Source organism: Quercus lobata, chromosome 5 (assembly GCF_001633185.2).
Source record: "Quercus lobata isolate SW786 chromosome 5, ValleyOak3.0 Primary Assembly, whole genome shotgun sequence".
Classification (NCBI taxonomy): domain Eukaryota; kingdom Viridiplantae; phylum Streptophyta; class Magnoliopsida; order Fagales; family Fagaceae; genus Quercus; species Quercus lobata.
This window is the reverse complement of record NC_044908.1, coordinates 73,618,935-73,646,551: the sequence shown is the minus strand read 5'-3', so window position 1 is coordinate 73,646,551 and position 27,617 is coordinate 73,618,935. Positions and strand designations below refer to the sequence as shown.

At 32.5% G+C, this 27,617-nt stretch overlaps 2 protein-coding genes across 4 annotated transcripts in view; both read right to left on the bottom strand.

The window, feature by feature from the left end:
- Positions 1-14,173, bottom strand: part of LOC115991479 (protein DETOXIFICATION 40-like) — a 43,213-nt gene extending 29,040 nt beyond the window's left edge. Inside the window, exons 1-7 of one of the 3 annotated variants that reach the window (XM_031115212.1) lie at positions 13,671-14,173; positions 12,305-12,936; positions 9,953-10,009; positions 9,337-9,575; positions 8,364-8,482; positions 8,078-8,164; positions 878-1,274 (exon numbers count right to left, since the gene is read on the bottom strand). In XM_031115212.1, coding sequence (XP_030971072.1) covers positions 1,269-1,274; positions 8,078-8,164; positions 8,364-8,482; positions 9,337-9,575; positions 9,953-10,009; positions 12,305-12,936; positions 13,671-14,018 — 1,488 coding nt within the window. In that variant the 5' untranslated portion in view covers positions 14,019-14,173 and the 3' untranslated portion in view covers positions 878-1,268. Of the gene's footprint in view, positions 1-877; positions 1,275-6,810; positions 7,377-8,077; positions 8,165-8,363; positions 8,483-9,336; positions 9,576-9,952; positions 10,010-12,304; positions 12,937-13,670 lie in introns of those variants that run through there. The other 2 variants (XM_031115211.1, XM_031115210.1) reach the window with 2 other exon arrangements.
- Positions 14,174-21,088: 6,915 nt separating this feature from the next.
- LOC115988976 (protein DETOXIFICATION 40-like) lies at positions 21,089-25,954 on the bottom strand. The gene is made up of 5 exons (XM_031112619.1): positions 25,849-25,954; positions 25,489-25,727; positions 22,197-22,315; positions 22,026-22,112; positions 21,089-21,475 (listed from the first exon to the last, which is right to left on the bottom strand). Exons 1-5 carry the CDS (start codon positions 25,902-25,904, stop codon positions 21,410-21,412), a joined length of 567 nt encoding a protein of 188 aa, XP_030968479.1. The 5' UTR covers positions 25,905-25,954; the 3' UTR covers positions 21,089-21,409.
- Positions 25,955-27,617: the final 1,663 nt, after the last annotated feature.

Genomic DNA, 27,617 nt, shown 5'->3' with positions numbered 1-27,617 from the left:
CAATTGCTGGTGTTACAACCTATGCTACCTTCTCTCCTGCTACCGGTGCTTATTTGATTGGGCATTAGAGTGCCATTATAGTGCTTTGTAGACGACATACAATAAGTTGTGTAAAGAAGCATAAAAATAAAAAAACTCAAATAGGGTCTACCAAGTACTCCAACCAACCACAAAAATTAGTAACAACTCTCTAGGTGTCTCTTATGAAAGAAGAATTTAATTCTATTTTCGGGGGAAAAAATACTGATCAAGCACCCAAAAAAAAAAAAAAAAGGAAGAAACTTGAGGAATATTAAGAGAAACAAATTACTTTCTATTCTTCTTAAATAGCATGTAAATTTACATATACTGAAATTGGGTTTTATGAAAATAGTCCAGAATATGTAAAAAATAAATAATAAATAAAAAATTCAAATTCTATAATTAATTATTTCACTCAAATAGCAAAACGCAACAATACCCATTTGGGACATACTTATACCTGTTGGGAAATAAGTCATGGGAAGCCTAGTAAGCATTCCGTTTCTTAACAGTGAAATCCCAAATTTATTTTAATTGTAGTAATCTGTAAAACATAACAAATGGAAATATAATCTAATAGGCTTATTGTAAATTAAATCGAGATAGATAGATTTAGAGAGATGAAAAAATCAAATCAAAACCTAATGTAACCCAAATACCTAAATAAAAATCAATCCAACCAAATTACTCAAAACTAATTCATATTTCATACCCAAATCTAAGAAAGAAAAGGGGGAAAAAAACTTTACTTGTAGTAGCTCAAATTCACACTCCCTCTCACTTTGTCATCACACCACAAACCAACACTCACATCGAAATGAAAACAACACAACCATTGTCAAATTCCAACACGTATATAATGAAAGTTTTTCATAGAAACATACACTGATACACAGCTCTAGGAACTATATTAAATATTTCGCTCTATGACTAATTATGTATCTTTAATAAGAAAAAGAAAGAAGCATAGATTTGATATTTTGAATGGAATCAAAAATATAATCAAGGGCAAAACCAACACGGCGACGCCATCGCTGAAGCTTCACCAGCACAGCCAACCCACAACACAGCAACCCACAGCACCACAAAGCACGACGAAACCCAAAAAGCCCATATCACAACCGGATCAAAACCAACATGGCGAAACCCAAAAATCCACCGGATGCTAAGCACAGCGACGCCATTGAGCACAGCAAAACCAACATGGTGATGCCATTGAGCACGGCGAAACCCAAAAACCCACCGGATCACAACTATGGAGCACGGCGAAACCCATATCACGAATTCACGATCCACGACCCACGATCCACAACCGGAGCACAAATCGGAGCACAATCAAACCCAGATAAGTAACAGAGAAGTGGGACAGGAGAGAGAGAGGAAGTGAGCACAGGCCAAGCACAATCAAACCAAAAAACTATTTTTATGTTTGCTTCTGGACTTAAAAAATAATATTTTAATAAAATGGTAAAATAATAAAGTTTTGGGATGCTGGAGGTATTGTAAAATGGTATGATATAAATAATAAAGTAGTTTTTTGAGATGGTAAAATAGAATAGAGTAGCATTTCCTAATGTTGATGCTCTTATGAATTTTCCTCATATATTTGACTAATGATTGAATCTTTGAATTTGAATCATTGGTGACAGTAAGAAGTTTCAAGTAAGTGGATGTGACTTGAACAGGGTCCCCATATCTGTATCCTGTCATGATGTCCTGGTAAATTTTTTTCCTGTCGAGTCCAGCATTGTCATGGCCCATATCTAAATTTTCATATGTGAATCTTAAATTATAACTGAATTGAATTTAGGTATTTGGGTTGTTTTATTAGACTTGATTGTTCCAGATGTTAGAATAACACAATTATGTGAATAGATATTACATACATACTGTGGCTTTTCCACTGAGTTAGAGAGGGAAGGTATATCCTATAATCTTCAGCAGACAGAAGACTGGCTTTGACCCCGTTTGTTTCCACTTTTTGAGCCCAAAAAGGGCGTTTTGAAAAAAGCTAAACCAAAAAATGCGTTTGGTAAGCCCAAAACGCAACTTTTTTATAAAAGTTGCGTTTTGAGCATTGAGAAAAAATTAAGGGGAAACGCGGAAGGGCTTATGGACCCCTGAGGGTCCATAAATGAAAACGCGCTATTCGTGTTTTGTATTATTACCGTTGCAAACGTGAAAATACCGAAATACCCATCAGTTCTCTCACGCCCTCATCTCTCATTTGTCTCTTTTTTCTTCGTCTTCCTTTTCTTCTTCCTCTTCGTCTTCCTCTGCTTCTTCACCGGTCTACCCCCACAATCAACAAAACCCATTTCAACCTTTGATATTCCGAACATAGAATCAACAAAACCAAACCAAAAATAATTCAAAATCAACAATAAAACAACTTAAAATCAACTCAAATCCGGAAAACCCATCCCAAACCCAACTCAAAATCAAACCAAAATCCATAGAAAAAAAAACCCAAAATCCTTATGTTTCAATCGTCTTCGTCTTCATCTTCATCATCATCATCATCATCATCATCATCATCATCATCTTCTTCTCTGGAGTGTGAAAAAAAAAGAATAAAGAAGGAAAGACAAAATAAGGAAATAAAGAAAAAGGACAAAAAAAGAGATGCAGAGATGCAGAGACTTCTTCATCATCATTATCATCATCTTCATCTTCTTCATCATCATCATTAGCTTTTGAAGTGTCAAAAAAAAAAAAAAAAAAGAGATGCAGAGACCTTGAGCCAGCTTGAGGGATGAGAGAGGGGTTTGAAGTGTGTGGAAGATTCTGGAGTGGAGTGGAGTGTGAAGTGGAAGGGAGAAATAAGGAAATAAAGAAAAAAAAGAGAGTAGGGGCACGTGTGTGGAGGAAGTGGCAGGGAAAGAGAGGAAAAAAGGAAATAAAGAAAAAAAATGAAGGGTATGTGTGTGGTGGAGAAAAAAAGAGGGAAAAAAAAAGAAAGAAATATGGATAAAAAAATAAAATAAAATAAGGGAAACATAAAATAAAGAATAAGAAATTAAAATTGAGAAATACTATTACAATATTTTCACAATAAATTTTAAGTGGTATGTTATTATTAGTTAATATTGGTGAGAAAAAAATAATTTGTTTAGAAATTGAAAAAAAATAATTATAATAGCACGTTCAAATTAAAATCAGTATAAATTATCACAATACTTTTACAATAAATCTTAAGTGGTAGGTTATTATTAGCTAATATTGGTGAGAGAAAAATAATTTCACAATATTGATTTAAGTATGAAATAAACTCTCTTATATACATTGTCCTTTTTGGTAATTTATTTTTCAAACTGTCACTTTTATAAGTATTAGCCAAACACTCAGCTTTTTTAAAAAACACTTTTTAACAGCTTTTTCAAAAAACACTTTTTAACAGCTTTTACCAAACACTCAAGTTTTTGAAAAAGCACTTTTTCATTATGCACTTTTTGAAAACTCCACTTTTTCATTATGCACATTTTTAAAAAGCTGAACCAAACTCACCCTTTATGAGGATGGATTTAATGAATCTGTAGATGTTTATACTGAAAAGCTGGAGTATCTTAAAAAGGTGATAAATAATTTATAATTTTTCTACAATTTTTATGTATATTTTTCCCCTTAAATGATACTTTTGGGTTGTAACAGCTGGTTGATCCCATTGAAAACCGATATAAAGAGGAAGAGACCAAGGTTATTAAACCCGGACCGGACAGTACGGTCCGACCGGAAAACCCGGGAACCGTTCAGATTCACGGTCCATTTAAGGTAAGGAACCGTTCCATGCGAAAAAAGCATGGAACCGTCCGGACCGCGGTCCGACCGTCCGGGTCTGTGAACCGTGACCGGTTCACACGGTTCGGACGGTTCCCTAATTTCAGCCTCTTTTTTTTTTTTTTTTTTTTTTTTTCCCATACGGTGTCGTTCCACCTTTTTTTTTTTTTTTTTTAACCCTCTCTCAAAAATCACTCTTAGCCTCACTCTGAAACCCTCTCTCAATCCTCACTCGTCTCTGCCTCTCTCAAAAATCACTCTCAATCCTCACTCTCTCAAGTCTCAATCACTCTCTCGTCTCTGCCTCTCCCTAGTCACCGTCGCACTGTCGCAGCTCAGCCCAGATTTCTTCCTCAATCCTCACTCTCTCAATCACTCTCTCCCTCGTCGCCGTCGCACTGTTGTAGCTCAGCCCAGATCTCTTCCTCACTCTCTCAAAGTCTCAATCACTCTCTCGTCTTTACCTCTCTCCCTCGTTGCCGTCGCAGCTCACTCTCTCATGCTCATCTCTGCCTCTCTCCCTCGTCCCAGATCACAGCTCACTCTCTCACGCTCATCTCTGCCTCTCTCCCTCGTCCCCGTCGCAGCTCACTCTGTGCCTCGTCGCCGTCGCCATCGTTGGTACTTTAATCTGTTTTTTCTTTGTTAATATTTGTAAGTTGATTGTGGATGATGATATAGATTTGAAGTGTTTGTGTGTAAATTGATTTGGGTCAATTGAAAATTGATTGTGGATGATGATATAGATCTGAAGTGTTGGTGTATGTGAAGACAAGGCTTGTGATATTATTGTAATTGTGAAAATTGATTTGGGTCAATTGGTGTTTCTGTCTGCCAAAATTACTTTGTTGTGTCTGCAACTTCTTGCTGCATGTTTTTTATTTTTTTTTTTTGTATTTTTTATTGCTGTTGGTTTCAATAATATTTACATTATTCTCAAATCATTTGCCCCATTACTAAAAGCAATCTCAACATAATTGAAATCCCAGAATTAACATAGCATCTGAATATGCTAGATTTCAAATTTACTTAACTACAGCTATCAGACCACATATTAATAAAAAAATAAAAAGAGAAGAAGAAAAATGACCCTCAAGAATAGAACAGGTGGACCATGGACCTGTTTCAAAATGAGTTCAGTGATAGAACAGGCAGACGCCTTATAGTATCTTAACTAGCTTTTTCTTATGATGGTGTCCTGAAAACAATTGGCCCTAATGTCTCACATACTTGACAAGCACAATGAAGAAGAAATGACTAATCAAAATGTGAAACAAAAGTAAGCTAATAGCTAGTCAAAGTGAGAAGAAGCAAAAACAGTGTGAAACAAAAGTAAGCTAATAGCTAGTCAAAGTGAGAAGAAGCAAAAACAGTAATACAAGTACCAATGACTTGCAAAAACCCTGTGCTTTCCCAGATAAGAAGACATTATTCTCAGAAACCCTATGCTTTCCCAGCAATACAAGTTAATTATTTAGTTTTATTTATTTATTTATTTTTTGGGTCTGTTGCATAATGAGTAGGTTCTGTGGAAAGTTGAAAAGGAAAAGTGAATGTGGGATTAGGATGTTTTAGGGATCAGTTTTTGTATTATGGTTCAATTAACTTGTGGAAAGGATGTTACATTTGAAAAGTTTTTTTGTCTAGTGACTTGTTTCTTTCATGCATTTTTGATGGGAAGGAGTTTTTTTTGTCTAGTGTGTAACAATGTGTAATTGTGTACTGTATTTTTGTAAGTTTTATGTATTTTTTAGAAATAAGCTTTTCTAAATGAATTAGGCTATTTTAGTTAATTTTTCTATTTTTTTATTAATTTAATATTTTTATATATATTTAAAATAATTATTAAATTAATTATGACGTCATCACGGTTCGACCCCGGTTCGACCTCGGTCCAACCTCAAAACCCTTGAACCTCTCCCTTTTACGGTTCAATGAACGGTCCGGGTCTGAAGAATTTATTAGATTGCATCACAAATTATTAGACACGAGCCCGAGCTAGTAAGGATTTATTAGATTGCATCACAAATTATCGGATGGTTGTAGAATCATATCCTGTCGGTGAGAGAGATGTGGTATGATCCTTGTCCATTGCTTCGTTGGTGGTGAAGGCAGTCTTTGTGACTAGCTTCACGGTTCACTATTTCATTATTTTATTTTACGTGATATTTTTCTCAGTTTCACTTCATGTTCGATCTATCAAAGAACACAACAAATGCAATCCCACACCAAATCCTTGAAAGAAGTTTATTACTCAATATATTTGTACTTAGACGCTAGTAGATTTGGTCTCGTGAAGATCCTATCCTGCAAACATCTGCCTTTATCTAACTTTAATTTTAATGTAAATTTTTATGGAACTTGTGTATTCGTTTCTCTTTTCATTGACAATTTGTGTTTGTTTGTTATCTTTCATCTTGTTGCTCTTTCCAATACATCCTTTTCTTTTGGCTTTGTCCACCTTTAAAATTAAACCTGATGCCTCCACGGATTTGTTGTTCAGGACATGCAAACACATAATGAGATCCAATGCTTCTCCCACCAGTTTTGAGGATGAAGATGACTCAGACCAAAGAGACAAACCAGATGGCATTCGCATGCAAGTAGATTGATGCGGAATCTCTATGCATGTTTACAGATGTAAAATCTTGCACTTCTAGTAGCAGCTGAAACATTCTCAGAAGGCGAGCACTGGTTTTGTTTGTTCTCATGGATATAAATTTTTGCTTCTTGTTTTTAGATTATTCGTTACGATTTACTAATTCAATGTGTAGGATAAAAAGGGAAATTGTGGAGTGCTTTAATTTGTAAATGTAAACAATATAGATTTTGTTGGCCAAGGCCCCTGTTTTGTAATAAAATAATTCATGATTTACTGAATTTAGATCCAGATACTAAGTAACTTGAATAAAAAGAAAAAAAGCATCAATGGTACAATTCAAAGGACAAACGCATCATGCAATTGATATGTTTGTAATATGAGGTCCCGTCCTGTTTTTTTGCCCACTAGAGAGTTTGCAATCGTTGGATGTTCATGTGCAAATTAACACTGTCAGGTATAATTTTCGGATCAAATCGCATGATAGACATTAATTTGCTCATTTGCACTACAAGCTTGCATGTCAGTATGTCACCTATTAAGTAAACTGTGAGCCACTGGACTACATCAATTTTATAGATTTGACTCATGATAAATTATTAGGATGAATTTCGACAGTCCAGCTGTAAAGACTGGGAGAATATGTAGATCAATGAAGTTTAAAGCACACTGAGCAAATTGATGCCAAAAAAGAACGAAAAATGGGCCACATTATTGGCTGATTCCCGGTAAAGCACACTAGAACTCAATTCCTTCTATGGTCCAAGAATGATGGGCAGGCTTGTTAACTAGCCAGAGATTTTTGGTAGTTGATCGATGGGTCAAATCCTGTCTATGATTGACTGTCGCCAGTCCATCTCCTACAACCCATGCCCAAAATTTTGATACTTGTGAATCAATGTCAGCAAGCTCATTAGCTCTTCAGCAAAGGCTAATTTGTGTCGTCCCATTTTTCCAATCGTTTCTTAGCAATCTCCACCTAAAAATTTCAACTTCTCAGTGCTTTTTTACTAGTTACCACTAGTTGTTTTAGATAGATGGTGAGGGAGAACGAGATGTGGTTTTGAATTATAAACACAATTACATAAAGCATCTCTAAAAGGATGTTAATATTAATGAGCTATCATTTGAATCTCAGTTATAAGTTGCAACTAGTTTGAAGTCGCATGTGATACACATTATTAACAATTTGTCTTTTTCTATGTTTTTTTTTTTTTTTCCCTTAAATATATGTCATATTTTTGGGGTCTGAAGGGTCAATTTCTAATCATCTAATCAATTCAATGAAGGTTAGATGGGTTCCAGCCCAAAATAATTGCTTGTACCTTACTGGTCCAAACGGTACCAACTACCAAAACCCTTGTTTTTGGGCCAGCCATTGTCTCTGATCATACAGTGATGGATTGATGGAACATCTAAAAATTTAAAATTTTAAGATGCTCAATTTTTATTTTGAAAATAAGAGCTTGTGTTTGTTATTCCATGATCAAATTCATTATGATTATCTTTCTTTCTTTTTACTTTCTTCTTTTTATTTTTTATGTGTGCCCCAAAATTTGAATTAGCATATAGAAGTACTGATTACTCAGTGTTTAAAAGCCATAAATAATACGTAGTAAGCATTTCAATTTCAAGTAGTAAACTAGAGTTCAATTCCTCTTTATTCATTGAAGAACATACCTCCTTATTCCAGTCCGTGCGAAATGTTGCCCAAATTAAAATGAAGGTCTGCATCACAGTTCCTCCTATCATCCCTGTCCATATTCCCTGTTTCGTTCGGTCAAGCAATTTTATTCAGTGCATCATTTCTTTGGTCACAGCTAAAAATGATATATATATATATATATATATGTATATTTTTCAGCTGACAAATAATGTGTATCAGTGCATGAAAATTAATAAAGGTGCATCATATTAATTTGGCACACTAGATTTATTATATAAGAAGGGTGCTTAATTGGTAAACCTTAGCGCCAAGGTCGAACTTAAAGCCGAGAACGCAACCCAAAGGTATTCCAACCACGTAGTAACATCCCACATTTACATATGCCACAAATGCTTGCCATCCACATCCAACAGCCACCCCTACAATTAAAACTTAAAAATGTTATTTAAAGTGAATCTAATTATAATAAAGAGTTTAAAACGACTTTTAACATTAAACTCTGCCGTTGCCCTTTTGCATTAAACAAGTAGCCCTTCCCTTGCCACTACACACAAATCGAGTACAATAGATTTTTTATTACATAGAAGAAGACAAAAAATCTGATTTAAAAAAAAAAAAAATAACATTATTTTCTTTGGGAGAAGAGAAGGGCAGGGCAAGCTATGGCGATAAGGGTTCATTCTGACTGGTGATTGGTTAGGTTACCACATGAAAAAATTGTCCTGTGCAGGTTCCTCTGATGCAGCCAGAGCAACAAGGCTAGCTTAGCTGGCTGTTGAGGTGGTATCTTGTGTGGTAACTAGATATAACTTCTCAATGCATGTGAGATTTATTCCGTTTTAGGTCATCTGTTAACAAAAACAAGCGTGTCCTTATGCACTCATTAAGTAGGCTTTAAAAGTGTCCTATATGTATTAGGAGCTAACAAAATTTAATAAAAACATAGACTCACTGTAAAAGTGACTCGATTGCATTATAAAATTCTACCTTAATGAGTAAATAAAAAAACTATTAAATTGATCCAAAGTTATGCATCTGTTAGCAAATCCAAAATTTTTGAAGAGATACCATCATTTTTCACATTTTCCTATTACAAACCTTACTCACTTTTATTATGTATCAATAATAATAATATATCACATCTTGCAGCAGGAAAATTGCAACACATCAAGTAAATAGTTGTGAATAATTATATGTTACTTGATACAAAAAAATCTCAATATCTATCAGAAATTATGTTGAATAACCAGTTTTTTATGTGTAGAGTACTTACCGGACAAGACTGGTTGAACTCCATTGAGAATGAGAGTGACAGCCAAGTATGGACAGAGCTCTGAGACTGCATCAGCCACGGTTTCACCGCTAGTGAAGGCATAGCTTATGACATGGCGTAGTAAGAGCACAACAATTGCTTCTATTACAGCAATAATGAAAGAAACTATATTCACGATTATAACACTGAATGCTGCTGATTTGGGATTACCAGCCCCTAGCTCATTGCTCACCCTGACACTGTTTCAATCAAATTCTATTCAGGCCTTAAAAGTAAGGAACAATTATTTGGGTTCAAGCATGATATATGTAGGCAAAACTTGAATATCATTCCTAAATACAAAATTTGTCACATTTAAAAAATTTTAAAAATTGTTGTGATTGATACATATAACATCAATATCAATGGTACCTGGGCTAATATAAAAGTGATATATTGCTCTAATTTCAATTTATTACCTTAACAACTTGTATAAAAAAAAAAATGTGAAAAATATTAACAGAAAGGTATTTAGTCACTTTAGTGGTTACATTAGACATCGTTGAATGATAAAGCAAAGTTGTGGCATTGTACATCAAAAGAAATTGTTGAAAACAATAGTTGCAATTTGACTGACCTTGCGGCTGCATTGAACCCGACTGACACCATGAACAATAGTCCATTAATTGCCATGCTGCATAGGATGAAATCATTGGTTACTAATTAGAATCTATCAATAATCACTCCATGCAGAAATGCACACAAGTACATGCCAGATTAAACTTAGATCTAGAGTTATTTATGTATCATACAACAATTATTACAATGATACACAATTTTCACTAACCTATTTTGATTAGTACGTAATAAAGGTGACAAGTTATTGATGGATTAATGTAAAAGTAATATTACCCAAATCAGACTTTACTTATTTAACAAGTTGTGAAGAAAAAAATGTGAAAAATATTGAATCTCTAGTATTATTCCTAATGCACATAATGAATTGGTTTGATCTAGATAACTAATTGTAAGAAAGAACGAATTTAGGACCATAGAGACATGAACTTCAAACCACAAAATTAACCAGCATGCTTAGATACATGATTAAAACCACTATGAATCTAGTTTAAATAAATCTTGTAGTTGCGTGAGTATAAATAATTTTATTTTTTTAAGTTTAAATAATTTTATTTGCTAATAAATTTGGGCAGAAAAATTATATTGTTTCATTTTGAAAAGGCAGGAGATTAAATTGACAAAAAATAAATAAATCTTAGAGCACTAGCAATGGGATGTAAAAAAAACATCTATTTTACATTCTCAAACATTACTTTATCTATTTTACCAACTCATCTAACAATACATCCAGCATCCCAGTTTTTATTTTTACATACAACCCAATAAAATAATATAAACTACTTAATAAAAATAAATCAAAAGTAAGAAGAGAGAGAGAGAGAGTGAGAGGAAGAAAGAATGCGTGAGAGATTAAAAAAGTAGTTTTTCTTTACAACCTCATGAATAGTAAGGTTGCAAATTCGCAACCTTACTGTAACTAGGATGGATAATTTTTTGGATTTACATACCCAGATGAAGCTTGCTTTTAAGGGTTTAGTTGTTAAAATAGCAACTGGGGGGATTTTACAACCCCCATTGCTAGTGCTCTTAAAGAGTAATTTGACAATTAAAGTAAAAGATAATCAACTACATTAAATTTTGAGAAGTATTACATCCACAACATTTTCACAACGAATGATAGGTGGTTAGTTATTATTAGTTCTAATTTAAACTTATCATTGAAATTACTTTTTTGTCCCACCGCTAACAACTTGCTACTTAAAATTTATTGTGAAAATGTTATGAATATAACATTTCTCTTAAATTTCAGCCTAAATTTAATTAGGGATCTAACCCTAATTAATTGCGTCGGTACATACTTGTCAATATACTAATGAATGCCACCACCATCTGCTTTGTAACATGGAAACGTAGAAAGTTATCACAAACAAATCATTTGATCCTATCTTTTTATTTCTGTCCTCCATTGGCCAATGTGTTTCCAAAAGACCAATTTCCACAACAATATTTTATTTGACAAATCTTCTCATACATCTTTTCATCCTTTATTTCACATCATACTTATCAAAACTATATTTTCTTTTGAGAATTCATGGGAAAATAATGTATGAAAAAAAACATGTAAATAACATTTTTTTTAATACAGAAATTAGGTAAATATGTCCAAACTTCATTTTCCTCAAATTACAATGATATTATTGGTCTTGAAAAAGCTTAAGATGTCTAAACTAAATTTAAGGGGGTTCTGCTTTAGAAAATTTTTGGATAAAATTATTAATTATAGACATGAAATAATTGACAACCCTATCAAATGAAAAAAGAAATTAGGGAAAATTACATTTTAAACTCTAATTAAGGAGTATTTTCAAATTAAACCATATAATTTCAAAATTTTCAAATTAAACTCTAAAATTGGCTATTACAAATTAAACCATATAGTTAAGTTAAATTAAAATTGTATTAATTTGAACCCCCAATCAAACCCAAAAATCAAAATAAAAAAGTTTAGGGTTTAAATTAATATAACTTTAAAAGTATGGGGTTCAATTTGAAACTAGTGAAACTATAAAGTTTAATTTGTAACAATTTTAATCTTGGAGGTTTATTTCAAATACTTAAAAATGTAAGGTTTAGTTTAAATTAAAAAAAAAAAAAAAAAATTTAAGGTGTAAAATGTAATTTTACAAAAACTTAAAATGATAATAAAGTGAAGGCAACTTTTCTCTACTAGTCAAAAGTCTAGAAGAAAGTTGATATATGTACACAACCTTTGCAGTGCTACTTTCTTCAGTGAATGTGATACATGTGAAGCAAAAACTTATCATGATGCATTATTATTTGGTATTGAGCTTTTCAAGGTTTCAACTATCTATGGATCCCATGCAAGATGAAAGGGGCCAAGTTTCCTTACCAAACAGCAAGAGAATCCAAAGCAAGCTCAGGGTCTTTGAGCAACCCAGCAACCAAAACTAGTATCTGAAAGTACCAAGTCTCTAAACACAGCATCACAGCCGATGCAGTTGACAATTTCACGAACTCCCAAAGCCCAGAAAAGGCCTGCAAGCTAAAACCAGTCCAAGTGTGCTTACACTTACTACTCATCAAAATATACACAAACTGAGCCACCACTATGATCCACCACGATAAGCTCAAAGCCAATGATGCACCAATCAATCCCAATCCCAATTTGTACACAGCCAACCAACTTATCAATAAGTGTACCACAAGTGTAGCGGCAGATATGTATGCACTTGGGGCTACAATGCTTTGAGACTGGAGGAATTTTTGTATGGGAAAGTTCACAGCATAAGCAAAAATTTGTGGGATTAGACCATAGACAAAAACTGCAGCTGAAGATGCCACAGCCGTTGATTCACCTAGTAAGAGCAAGATTGGCTCTGATAATACGTAGACCACAGTCATGGGTATCCCAGTTAGAGTAAGGACAACCGTTGATCTTTGTAGATATACTCCTAGCATTTCATATCTGTGGGCTCCATAGGCTTGTCCACATAGAGTTTCTACCGCGCTTCCCATACCTAACTGCAAGTAAAACATTCATACATGAACTAATTATTGTTTTTGTCAGTTTTTCCTCAAACAAAAGTGATCCTAGCTGTCCTAGACGATTGTTCTTTTCTGGGGCTTGAATGCTGTGATTGTCCTCAATTTTATTTTCCACACACACATTTTTATTCATGTATTCATTTATTATATTGACAAATTCTATTTTACGGTCACATCAAAATATATTTTAGTAGAATTGATAATAATTTAAGGGATGACCGATCAATTTTTTTTCAAACCTAGAATTTAGATCCTTTCAGAATTCTTAGGTAACTCTATTATTTCTTTTATAATTTTGTTGGAAATATCATAATATGTCAGTTTTAAATTACAAGGCTCGTGGTTTAAATAAATATTTTATTATGAATTGCACAATATTATTAATGCTTAGGAAAATTGTTGATTTTCATCATTAATGTGGTAAATTATTGATGATGTGATAAAATTAGATCCACAGATTTTAAAATGAATATATAAAATTTAAGAGCTATATGGCAGAGTTACTCAAAATAATTTAGAGGATATCCTTGTTGAGTTGGCATTTTTCTTGGTATGGACGAGGATTAAGCAACAAGACTTTTAATGAATGTCACTGTTGCATAGAGACGCATATAGAGAGAGAGGTCTTTGTGTATGTGTAAGTGTATAAATACATACATACATAAATATCTATCTATCTATATATATATATATATATCGAAATGACATACCATGAGTCCATAGGCCAAGAGTTGGATGCCACTGTTGCCAAGAGAGGCAGCGGCGAGCTCAAGATTGCCAAGGTGACCTGCAAAAACTCGTGTGGACAAAGACATGAAATTGTTGATCATGTAAACAAACACAGCCGGGGCGGCGAGGCGGAAGAGCAGCTTGAGTTCAATCCATGTGGCCAAACGGAGGCGCTTGATTCTCGGTAACTGGGTATCCGATAACACCTTCTCTAGCCGAGAGTCTACTTCATGAAGCACAGGCGAAGATATGTGTTCTTGCTCTTGTTCCTGTGGTGCTGAGTGGTCGGAGTTTAATATGGGTTGCTGAAGCTCATCTTGGGAAGCCATAGTTTAGTGAAGAAAGTGGTGAGGATTCTAAAGAGAGAGATAATAGTTAGAGGATTAGAAGGGGTTGGAAGAATGTGATGCATGGAATGAGATCACTGTCATGTTACCTTTTATATCCAAAGAATAGAGAACTTGAGAATAAATATTTTGGTCGTTGGGGCTTTAATTGTTTTTATTTTTTTGAGAATCGGGGCTTTAATTGTTTGCTATGAAGTGTTGCTTTTTACTGATGCCATTTATGCAGCTGTTCATGTCAGGAATACTTATTTTTTTTATAAGAGAATATTTACTACTATTTATCTTCTTTTTGTTCTTTTTCTTTTTTTTTTTTTTCAGTTTTTGTAAGCTTGCTTGATGATTTAATTATATAATGTTGTATATATTAATAATAAAATATAATATAATAAAATTTGAATCTTACAGGTGCTTCTTTTAAAAATAAATTTTGCACTTTCATCTAGTGAGTATCTTTGATTATTTTTAACAAATCATTTTTCAAAGCCTCAAGAGTCAAGATCAAGTTATGATATACTAATGGGGTTTAACTTATTTAAGTAATAGTCTAATAATAGTGACATTTTATAGTGTTTTATGTTTTTGTTTCAAATCCCACTTACCTATTAAAAAAATAAATCATTGCTTGTAATTAAGGTACATCTCATTTTTTTTTTTTCAATGAATGAAAGTGTGTAAGAAATATATCATCTAAACGGTTTAAAAATTGCAAATTTTAAATGTGTGTTTTTTTTTTTTAATCCTCTCTTCTTGTTAAGAAAATAATTGAAAATAAAATGATTGGATATAATAAAATAAAATAGTTGACAATGAGAATTATTTAGAATTAATTTAGAATTAATTGTGTTTTTGATAATACAGCTAATTTGCAATTAATGGAATTAAAAAAAATTGCATTTAATCAAATTCAGAATAATCTGAGTTTATTTATTTTTTTTAAAAAAATACTATTGATGACACTACTTTGTCCAGTTCAATATTTTACAGGACAACCACGTTTATGGATCAATCCGAAATGCATTTGGTAATGTCTTGTAGTACACTTTTTTTTTTTTTTTTTTCCTGTATAAAGGCACTTATCATTAAAAAATACAATACAACTCTCCAGTATTTCTATAATTCAAGTTAACGAGTATTTGTTGATTAGCCAATCAAAGAATGAACGTGAGGACAGTTGCAAACTTTTGTCTATTATATTATATTATTTTAGCATCAACACATGCATGCTCAAAGATTCCTTCTTCTTTTTTCTTTTTTTTCAGATTATAATTTTCATTCACTTTCATAATGAAGTAAAATAAATAAACACAATCGCATCAGCGGGTGATTCCTTTATATTTGACTTCAAAACTGCCAATGTAGAAGATGAATATATACATCCAAACCAAATTAACTGAAATGAAAAATATACTATAAACCGAAAAATAAAAAGAAGGTAGATAACAACCTGCACAAACCCCACAATTTCATTGTTTACAGTTTACTCCCCATATAAAGCATATTGGACTCCAATGACAACGCAATCCACTCAAAACCTGTTCATCAAAATTAATTAAAAAAGAAAGGGAAAAAGAAAAAAAGAAAAAAGCAAAAAATCCAACAATTCTTAACACAGTAAACTAAATAGAATACCAAAAAAATGTCACCCCTGTTTAAAGGGTATTGGACTCTAATGCAAAGCAATCTCACTCATAAACTGTTCATCACAATTCAAAAAAAAAAAAAAAAAAAAAAAAAGACCCCACAATTGTTTACCCAATAAAATAAATACCAAAAAAAAAAAAAAAAAAAAAAAAAACCTAAAAGATCTTACTGAGTGAACTATGTGAAGTCAACCTTGGACACATGACTGAAGATAAATCCACATGTATAAATTAATCAAATCTAAAAGATCTTATTGAGCGAACCATATGAAGTCAATCGTGAACACGTAACTAAAGATAAATCCACATGTTACATGTATAAATCACACGATAAGAAAATCCTAACCTAGTGCAAAGAAAGTAACCTTTGATGGGAATCCTTGGCTACGATTTAAAATATTGGATATACTAATATTCTTATTTATATCATTATAGCAAAAATCTAACTCCGTGTAACTTGAATCTAGATAAAGGAGAAATAACCAAGGATGGTTGGAGAGTGGTAGTTTTATCAGGAAACTGCAAAATAACCAGTGATGCCTAGAGTTTTAAGCATGCAGTTCTCCACAAAACAAGCAGTGTTTTTAAACTTTGAATTAGTGGGAAAAAATGGGTGTTAGGAACCCATGGGTAGAACTCACACTTGAAAAGGGGCAAGGGGAGGGTGTCTAAGAACTTATAAACACATGGTTAAGTTTATATTTAATCCAAGTGGGATATTAGGATCATAACATACCACCACACTCCACAGCTGACGTCCACAACGGCTCACTCTAGCGATACTAACCTGATGGTATCTCATACTCAATGAGCTACATCCAATTACTCGACGTGGTGATTGGCTCTAATACCAATTGTTAGGAATCCATGAACATCTGCTATGTGACATTATAAAAAATATATATAAAAAAAAATATCCAACATTATTTTAGACAAATAATTGGGAAAGCATTGTGAGGGGCCTACGACGTCTACTATGTGATATTATTATTTATTATCAAGTTAAAACATCAAGGGAGTAAGTTGTATCTAATATAACTTACCTCATTATTCCTTAAAAGTTACCATGAATTTTTAGTAGATTTTGTGGTGTAGTTTTGTATTAAAATCTTATTCTCTCTCTCCTTTGTATGTACGTGTATTTGTTTCTAAAATAAATGGTTAAGACACTAATTGCATTAAAGAAAAAACATTAATTAATTATGTTTCTAAAGTTCAATCCCTCACACCCCCAACCCCCAAATTATTTTGTTATGAATTTTGGGCAAATGAGTCAGGTAATTTGGTTATGAATTTTGGGCAATGAGTCAAGCTACCGAGTCGAGCTAATGGGCTAGGCTAACGAGCCAGCCCACCAGGCACCCATTGGTAAAGAAACCAACCCATAACCTATCCCATTGAGTTACTGGACTGCCCACGGACTTCAATATTATCGAGCCGAGCTGCCCATGAGCCCGGTGGGCTAGCGGCTATTGGGCCAGCCCATGGGTCATGGGCTATTTGATGACCCTTACTTATTCAATGATAAAAAAATTTACCAATTAAGTTGATTAGAACACACTCTTAATTACTACATTTTTTTAATAAAATTTTTTGTCGCTGAAGCATGTGAGATATTATAGAAGGGAAATTTGAATGATGGACATATCTATTAGAAACGATAAGAAATGTGAATTTTTTTTTTTACAAGAAATATGAATTAAACTTATAAAAAAAAATAATTGGTTTAATTTTTGGTTTGATTTATCTATTTTTTTATTCTAACTCATGAAACTTCTTTGCAGCACAAGTTAAAAGACAGTAACACCATCAAGGTGGAGAGCATCTAGAAAAAGCATTAAACAGAGCGTTGACACTTGAAATGACAGCCCTAGACTCATGATAAGAAAGAGGCCTTTATACTCTTTTGGACCAGCACAAAATTGTGGAGGGAAAGTTTGTCTGGAAGCACATGTGGAGTGCCAAAAACATTGGTGGAAGACACCCATGCACCTCTCTCTTTCTCAACATATTTTTGTTTTGTTTTTCCTATAAAAAAAAAAACATATTTTTGTTTTTGCTTTTAACAATAGTATTGCGCAAACTAGAAGTGTATTTTTATTTTTGTTTTTGCTATATGTAAAATCTCTACCTTTTACTAATAATAATAATAAGTAGATTAAGGGAGGATTTTATCCCTCACTTAGAAAAGGGCAACCAATTGCAACAAAACGATATCGTTTTGGTGTAATAGGTACTCTCTCACTAAATAGGTTGCTCTGTTACTGTTTTTTAAAAAATATGGGCAGAATGTTTAGATTATCATGACTTATAAAATCTAGTATTATATATATTATAAGGATTGAATTTGTGAAAACAAACATACATGATACATCTCTTTAACATTAGTTTCTTACGATCATAACTATATTGCTTTGATTATTTATTTATTTATTTAAGTTACATGTATCGTGCGTACAAGTATTAATGATAATTTTTAAAGAAGCAGGATTTTAATTATATGTATAATTAAAATTAAATCCTAACATGAGGAAATTAAAAGAGAAAAAGAAAAATAAGAAGATGCTATTTGAAGTCTAAAAATTGTTATTAGGCACCATTCTATCATACTTCCACAAGCATTTGCATTCCCTCAAACTATTTCTAACGAGTAATGAGAAAGCTTGGGAATTTTCTAGGTCCCTGAAAGATTATCCTAAGCCAAATGATTAATAATCCAATAACATCTATTCAATTAAAAATTAATACTTTCTTCTCATCATATGCGCTTCATGCATGCAATGAGATTCTTTTTTTGTAGTTTTTTTTTAAATAAAAACTTGGGGTAGTTTATTTATATATATAGAACATGAGGTAGTTTTGGTTGTGTGCATGGGGTAGGTTTTTTGTTTTTAATTTTTGTTGATTTACGGTTTTAACCTTATTTTTTGTGTTTTAAGAATAAGGATAAGTCAATTGAATTAGGTGTATTTTTGGAAGTACAAATAATAATAACTAACTTTTTTTATCTTCTTAATATATAGAGATTCCATCATACTTCCACAAGCATTTACATTCCCTCAAACTATTCTAGGTCCCTAAAAGATTATCCTAAGCCAAACGACTAATAACCCAATAACATCTATTCAATTAAAAATTTATAATTTTTCCTCATCACATGTGCTTTAAGCGTGAGATGAGACTCTTTTTTTTTTAGCTTTTTTATTTTTTATTTTTTTTAATAGGAACTTGGGGTAGTTTTTATATATATAGAATATGTGGTAGTTTTGGTTGTGTACATGGGGTAGTTTTATAGAACATGGAGTAGGTTTTTTGTTTTCAATTTTTGTTGATTTACGGTTTTAACCTCATTTTTTATGTTTTAAGAATAATTATAAATTAATTAAATTAGGGGTATTTTTGAAAAAAAAATAAAAATAATAATAATTTTTTGAATCCTCTTAATATATAGAGATAACATCTATTTAATTTAATTATAAATTAATACTTTCTCCTTGTTGGTTTGGGAATCAAATTTTTTACCAAAATATGAAACACCTCTAAGATCCCATTAATCCATAAACTTTATTGTTTTTCTCATCCAATGAAACAAATTAATATCAGGATAAATATTCAATTAGCTATCATTTATGTTCCCCCTCAAAAAGAAAAAAAAAACAAAAAAACTATCATTTATGTTATTAACAAAACACACCAAGAATATGTATATAAAAATTGCATAAAAGATGCACAACAGCCAATTTTCATTGATAATATGACTAAAACTGTGGTTTATTTTTAATTATTAATGGATGAGATAAAATCAAACCAACTGGAAGAAAACACAGATTACACCAAATTTATGCTTTTGAAATCACTCTTTATAATCCGTTTGACTTTGATCGTTTCTATGTGCCTAATAAATATTAAAAAAAAATTATTTGGCTGTTCTCTACTTCTTGTCTCCGTTCCTCTCCCATACAATCAAATCCATTATCCATATATATATATATATTTTTTTTTTCTTGTCTTCTTATTCTCTTAGACAGATTCTTGGTTTCTTATCATGTCCTTTTTTCCCTGTCGGAATGGGATTCCAAAAGCTAGAACCCATCATTGTAATCTGCAAGGGTATTTCTAGTAGTTCACTCAAAATTTCAATCAAATTTAGTTTAAAAAATAGTTTTTTCTAGTCTTCAATTTTTAAATACATTCTTCAACAACCTTTCTTATTCTCTCCATTTCAGGTCTTTTTTTTTATTCCCTTTCTTCTCTCTAAGAACCTTTCCTTTCTGTCTCTTAAGATTTTTTTTTTTTTTTTTAATTTATAAAAAATATCTCTTACCTATACAGATTGCCAGATTGGTTCATTTGGCTCTCTGTCATTATTCATATTTCTTTCTTTTTTAACCCTGCTCACACTTTCTTGCTATTCAGCTTTGGAGTTGGACAGTGGACACCCATCAAAGGCCACTTGGTCAAATTGAGCTCAGGCTTTCTATTTTTTCTGTGGGGTAGTGAGAAAAAGAAAGGAGAAAAGCTAGCTTTGGAGTTAAGACACCCATCAAAGGCCACTTGTTCATATTGAGCTCAGGCTTTCTATTTTTTTTCTGTGGGGTAGTGAGAAAAAGAAAGGAGAAAAGAAAGAGAATAAGAATAATTGTGTCAAAAATATCGAATATGGTTTGGAGATGCCATGAGAGTTTCTGTAGCAATTGCAAATTTTTCTAGCCAAAGGTTTATAAGCTTATTGGAGCTTATTTTTTAACTCACTTTGTTGGAAGAGTACTTATATAATATTGCGGGTGTTCAAATGATGTCGTATTTCCTTCTCACACGACATGACTGTACCAAACAGTTAAAAAAAAAAAAATCTGTGTATACTTATTGAAATAATATATATTCGTAATTTTTTTTATACATGTGTTATCGTTATAAAATATCAATACCACAATACATTCTTAGAAAATTAATACAGCATATATAGAGACTATGGTAAACAATATAATATATATAGTATTCTTAAATCTTTTTTCAAAGAAATGGGAAAAATATATTATGATACAATTAATCTTTAAATTTGAATATGACGTTTTATGACAATATTAAAGATATTAGATTTATGTATATTGGCCTAAAAGGCAGAATTATTTTATTCAGCCAATATATCTCTAATCCTAGATTATAATTCCTATATTTACCTTATTTAGGATTCATTGTAACATACGAATTGAGATTATAACTTCTTAAAATTGGAGTTATAAAAATTTTTAGTTGTATATAAAAATTGGACTGTGGATGTTGTAACTCACATATTTGGAAAGGTTTAATGTAGCTGGGTTGTTAATTAGAGCCCATTTTAAGTTAGTTGGACACTTCTATCACTTTTGTCAGTTGGACACAGTAAACGCCATTTCCTTTTTTGGAGGGACATTTTCCTTAATGACTGGCCTCTTTGTCCTTCAAATTCTCAGCTCGAATAAACGACTAATAATGAGTCAAATTGAAATTCAAGAACAAAAAATCAGATTTCTCAAAAAAAAAAAAAAAAAGAACAAAAAAATCAGAAATTGAAATTCAATGCAGTGTTAATAATCTGACTAAGCCAGTGGCACCAAATTTGGTGAGGATCCTCATGAAGCATCATGATGAGCTTATTGAAATTGAAAATTGAACACTTTGATGGTTATCGGTTGGAAAAGATCCCATTTTCCATGCACGCAAAGGCTTGTAACTTGATGCGAAAAGAGTGGGTTAATCCGTCAAAAGAGATTCTTTCTTGTCTTCCCACTTATCCAAACGCAACTTTGCTTTTTCAACCTGAAAATTTTTAGAGTTCAATATACAAATGATCACCAATTTGGAAAATTGAATTACCTACTTGTCAAAAATACAAATAATTAATCAGCATCGCAATAAATGTTTTCTTGCTAATTTAAATAATTCAATAACTACAACAGTAGAGAGGGAATTTGCAAATGTCTATATTAGAATATTAAACAATGTCAACCGAATTACAAAGTCTTGGATTTTTTACCAAGATTTGAGCAACTAACGAACTAGTCAAACTAAGAATGTTAGTTGAGTCTTTATCTTTCATTATATATTTATTTGAAGCCATCATCATAATTATTCCACTAAGCAAATAATTAATTTTTTTCCCCTTTGATTGATAAGTAAATCATTGTTAGTCCTTGTCATTATGAGTCCGCCGAAATTTGGACTGGTTTTAGAATTACTTGTCATTATCACTATTCACTTGTAGGCTTGTAGTAAAACCCAAGTTGTGTTAATTATTATCAAAAAGAAACGAGTTAAAATTTAATATTGTATATGTTAATGTGATTATTACTTTGGTTGTTGAATTTACCTCTTTAGTCCAATCTGTCCGAAATGTGAACCAAATTAAAATGAGAGTCTGTATAAAAGTGCCCCCTATCATCCCAGACCAAATGCCCTACACCAAAAACATAATTGAGTAAATAAAGGAACGGTTAACTCAAAAATAAAGGTAATAGTAAGAGTAAATAATTGGTCATACCTTAGCTCCAAGGTCGAATTTAAAGCCAAGTACTGCACCCAATGGGATACCAATAATGTAGTAACACCCCACGTTAACGTACGCAACAAATGCTTGCCATCCACAGCCGACAGCCACTCCTTGAAAAATATGAAAACTATTTACATTTCTATTTTCTACATTTTTTTTAGTTTATCAAATAGTTGCTGACATACCCAATTTTTGTGGATATATGATAATATAAATTAATTATATAACATTTTAAGGGTAAGTCATAAGATTATTTAAATGTTAGGGATATTAAAAATTCTACTATATAAGTCTTACAAGTTTAGGCTGCGTTTGATTCGACTTCAAACGAATTCCGGAAATCAATTTCCGGAAAATGGAGCGTTTGGCTGTGACGGAAAACGTTATTTTCCGGAAATTGAATTCCGGTTGACCGAAATTTTCAGCCTTGACCACGGAAAATGAATTCTGTCTTTGTTTTCACTTCAAATGACTTCCGGAAAAAGAGAGAGAGAGAGAGAGAGAGAGAAAAGAGAGAGCCCAGTTCAGTGAGAGCCCAGATCAGAGAGAGAGAGGGACGATCGCGCCGACGAGCGGCGCGATCGACGATCGCGCCGCTCGTCCGACGATCGCACCGCGCCGACGAGCGGCGCGGTGCACGATCGCGATCGTCGATCGAGCGACGATCGCGATCGTCGATCGAGCGACGATCGCGATCGACGAGCACAGACGAGCGCGCTCGTCTCTCGTCGATCGACGATCGCGATCGACGAGCGCGCTCGTCCCTCGTCGATCGACGAGAGCGATCGACGAGCGCGTTCGTCGATCGCAATCGTCGATCGACGATCGCGATCGTTCGTCGATCGCGCTCGTCGATCGATCGCGATCGTTCGTCGATCGCGCTCGTCGATCGATCGCGATCGTCGATCGACGAGCGCCGCTCGTCGGACGCTCGTCGGACGAGCGTTTCGCCGGATTTGATGTATTTTCTGGGTTGTGGCTTGTGTGTTTTCTGGGTTTGTGTTTTCCTCCTTCTTTTCCAAACACTAGAAAATATTTTCCGGAAAATTTTTTGAAATACAACCAAACACACAAAAATATTTTCCTTTTCCGGAAATTAACATTTCCGGAAAATATGTATTTTCCAGAAAACGTTTTACGGCAACCAAACACAGCCTAAATGTGTCACTAATCACACCCAAAAAAAAAAAAAAAAAAAAACCTATTCAAATAATTATTTAATATGTTAGAATGGCACTAATTACCTCCACTATATCATATATATCTTTAAAAAATTCCTGACATCTATATATTATTCACATTTGACATACAAAGTATGCAACAATATACATTTTAAATGCACACCATTGTCTCAATTTCTTAATAAGTCTTATAACTCAACTAATATTTTTTAGTATTTTTATCAGAAATGTTCATGGTTCAAAACTTTAACTCCCTCCTCCCTAATTATCAAATTATAAAAATTCAAAAAAAAAAAAAAAAACCTTTTATCTTACACAAAATATTCCATGTGGCATGCACTCCTAGTCCTATGTTCTGCATATCCATCCAGCTCAGGTACAGCTCGATTACCTTCCCTCTTTACATGAATTATTTATTTCACAACATTTGGAGCCACTTATTTCTTTTAGCCTCATCAATGATGCCTCCTTGCTTATCAATAAAGTTTAGTTTAATGATTGTTTAGCATTACTCTTAGGAATAATATTAGTAATAATAACCATCTTTAATTAGAAGATAACTTCCAGCAATGTGAGAGAGATGTTCAACAACTAGTCCATCACTACCATTAAAAGACTTGACTATTAGATTTCTTCATTATCTGTGTTAGTTAAATGAGTATTTTTGGCTGTTTACCTGTAAAATGTAGATCACTCAGTCGAGAAAAGGACAGACAATAGAGTACAAGAACATGTTCATTGAATAACAAAGATAGCATAAGAATTTGTACAGCTTGTTGGTCAGTGCAAGTTTAGGTTGCATTGCATCCTAGAATCATGTCTAAAGCTAATTGACTCTGAATAACCTGAGAAAGCTGTCATGCATGCAGTCTTTACATTATCAATCTCATCGGAATTTGTTTTGGATGAGTTTTATATATATATATATATATATATATATAAACTTTTTTTGTTTATGCTCAACTTTTTTTTAAAACAAAATAAACTGATAAAAATATGCTCATGCATGCAAGCAAACACCTAATCTCGTATTTTAGTCACTTAGTCAAATTTTTTTATTAGTTAGATAAAAGTAAGGTAGAACAAACATACTTGATGCCTAGCTACTAGCTACGCACTGATTCCAATTGAACTTACTGATTTGTCTGCTTGTGGTGATCCAATTAAATGAATTGAAAACATCACTGTCTTACCTAGCAAAAACGAACTTGAACTCTAGTTTTTTTTTTTTTTTTCCCTCAATGGGAGTATTTTATTGCTTTGAAAACTACACTTCATCAATTTTTTCTTGGAGTACTCAAAAGCTAGCTCTAACTTGGTTATTTAATTCCTAATAGCAATGACAAAGTAACGGGAAGGGATTTTGTCCATTGAAAGTTATCACTATGTCAAAATTCAGATACGTGTTTAAGATTGGACACATGTTCTTAATCCAACATGTCCAGTGATAACTTTCATTGGACACAAACCACACTCCAAAGTGACTATTAGATTGGAAAATTCAAGACAAGATCGTACATACATAACCTTGGTTGGTCTATTGGGTTTTGGTTTTTTTTTTTTTTTTGAAATAGGGTTTTAGGTCTTATTCAATGAAAGTATTCTTGTGTGTATGTGGAACAAAGGAACTACACTTACCCAAAAGTCACCATATAGATCATAAAACTGTTTCAATTATTAGGGTTTCCAATTAGGCATGACCTACGTGGTGACTCACAAAAGTCAGGTATTACTATATGTATTACGTATACATTTGATTAAAGGGTTCTCAGCTTAATTTTGTGCTTACCCTATATATCTTGATGGACCACATGTAGTAATATCAAAAATTGTCACGCGTGTGCATTTTTCAACTGCAATGATTTAGCAAAGTGGTAGCTAGAAAAATTCTATTTTCTTTATGGTATATCGTACTATTGGCACTGCTAGCTAGCTAGGTTGTCACCCTTTAATGTGCTCTGTAGCTATATAATAACAAGTACAAGAAAATAATTAACTAAAAAAATAGAGAATAACATCATTACCAAACACAAGAAAGTCAAGAATTAATGGTAAAGTACTAGTTACAAGCAATTTATTATTGGAGAGACCAAAATTCTTACCAGACAAAACGGGTTGGATTCCATTGAGTATGATAGATATGGCAAGGAAGGGAGAGAGTTCTGAGACAGCATCAGCCACAGTTGAACCACTCGTAAATACATAGCTAATGACATGCCTCAAGGCAAGAACAAGGATGGCGCAGATCACCGCGATGACGGCAGAACTTAGTGTTACTATCACCACAGAAAATGCCGCAGATTTTGGATGTCCAGCTCCTAGCTCATTGCTCACCCTTACACTAGTATATTGTTTATATATTTTGCAGTAAACGTACAGTTAAATATCAATTTTTTAATTAATGTTGTTAGTTGTTACTATATATGCAACAATATTTGTCACAAAACCACATAGATGCTAACCTTGCAGCAGCATTGAAACCCACTGATATCATGTAGACCCATCCTGATACGGTCATGCTGCGACCACAAAATCATGCTTCTCATTAGTACCTATCATATTCTTCTTTTCTTTTTTCTTTTTTATTTTCTTTTTATTGACCTCACAGTAAAACTTCTTTTGTGGAAAGTGCATATTAATTTGTTACATTCAAAACTCAAAAGCCTGCATGTTTTAGATTTCTACTATCCCATTCAATTTTCACGTTAGCCTTTAGACCATCTTTTTCACCTTTCTTGTAAAGTATATACTTTTTTGATAATCTAAACCATAAGAATATACATTATAATACATATGTAAAATTTGATAAAGTAAGATGGTAAGTAGTTATTAGTGTATAATAAAAGTGGGAAAATACTAAAATATTATAAGTTTTACTATATAGAACTTATAAACTGATGTGGTAATGAATGTAATTGGTGAATTTCAATTACCTCATAATTAAATTCTGAATTGTTTTTTCTAATTGATGACACATTATTTTGTAGAACCAATGTAGCAAAACTTGTAGTACCTATAATATTATTCATAAAAGTGAGATCAATTATGATCCCATTTAAAATTGATATTATATAATCACAATCTACCACCTCAAATATTGTGAAAAAAGTTGGTGAAATTTGTTGTGTTCATAGTATTGTTGAGTGATAAGTAGTGAATATTGAAGAAACATTACTTTCATATGTACAAATCACTAAAACTACTTTGATTATGTATTAACCATAATAGACCACTTAATAAATGTGAAAAAAAAAATCATTAATTATACATAGATATAAAAACCTAACAGACCAATCAGTCACTACTTTCTTTCTGTGTTCCTAATTATGTTCACATTAATATTTTATATATATATATATATATATAAAATCATTTGTCTTATTCGTAGTGATTCCTTAAATTTGGTTGTTTTTTAAGGAAAAGACAAAAATGATTGTGATAGGGTACAAGACAAAAGTGAAACACTACCTGCTTTCTATTCACGTGAACAAGTCAGGAAAAAAAAAAAAAGAAGAATGAAAGAAGGAATGGTAGCCGAATAAATAGAAATTAGAAAGTTCTTAGTTGACTGTTTGTTGTTCGGGTAGCTAGCGGATCTATTTGACCCCCAACCAACAACCTCTTTTTCTCTATTATTACACTCGACATGATCTATCTTCTACCCTTTACTTTGTCCTCCTTATCCGAAAAATCCAAAGAGACCAAAATTGGTGGTCCGAACCAAAACGAAAAAAGTCCATGATAAAACCTTTTTATTGTGTCACAGCCTTATCATGTAGCCGTTAGGAGTGGTTTATGTAAAAGTAATAGATAACTATTTATAATCTGTTATTTGTATCTGTATATATTAAGAAGATTTAGAAAGTTAGTTATTACTTTTTTTTCCTGCAAAAAATACCCTTAAATTAATTAACCAACAACTTAAAAATAAGGTTAAAATAGTAAATTGAAAAAAGAAAGTTAGTTATTGTTTTTTTTATTGTCAAAAATACCCCTACCTAAAACTTAAAAATGGGGCTAAAATAGTAAATTGACAAAAATAATAAATTTCTATTTCTACATAAATGTCTTTCTACTTCTAATAAACTCTTACTTTTACATTGATTTAAATTTCTACTTCTACTCACTAACTACCTACAAAATAGGATTACTCTTTTGATAATTTTAAAACTCCTTTAATCTACAAAACTCACCCTACGTATTTTTTTTTTTTTTTTTTTTACTTCATCAC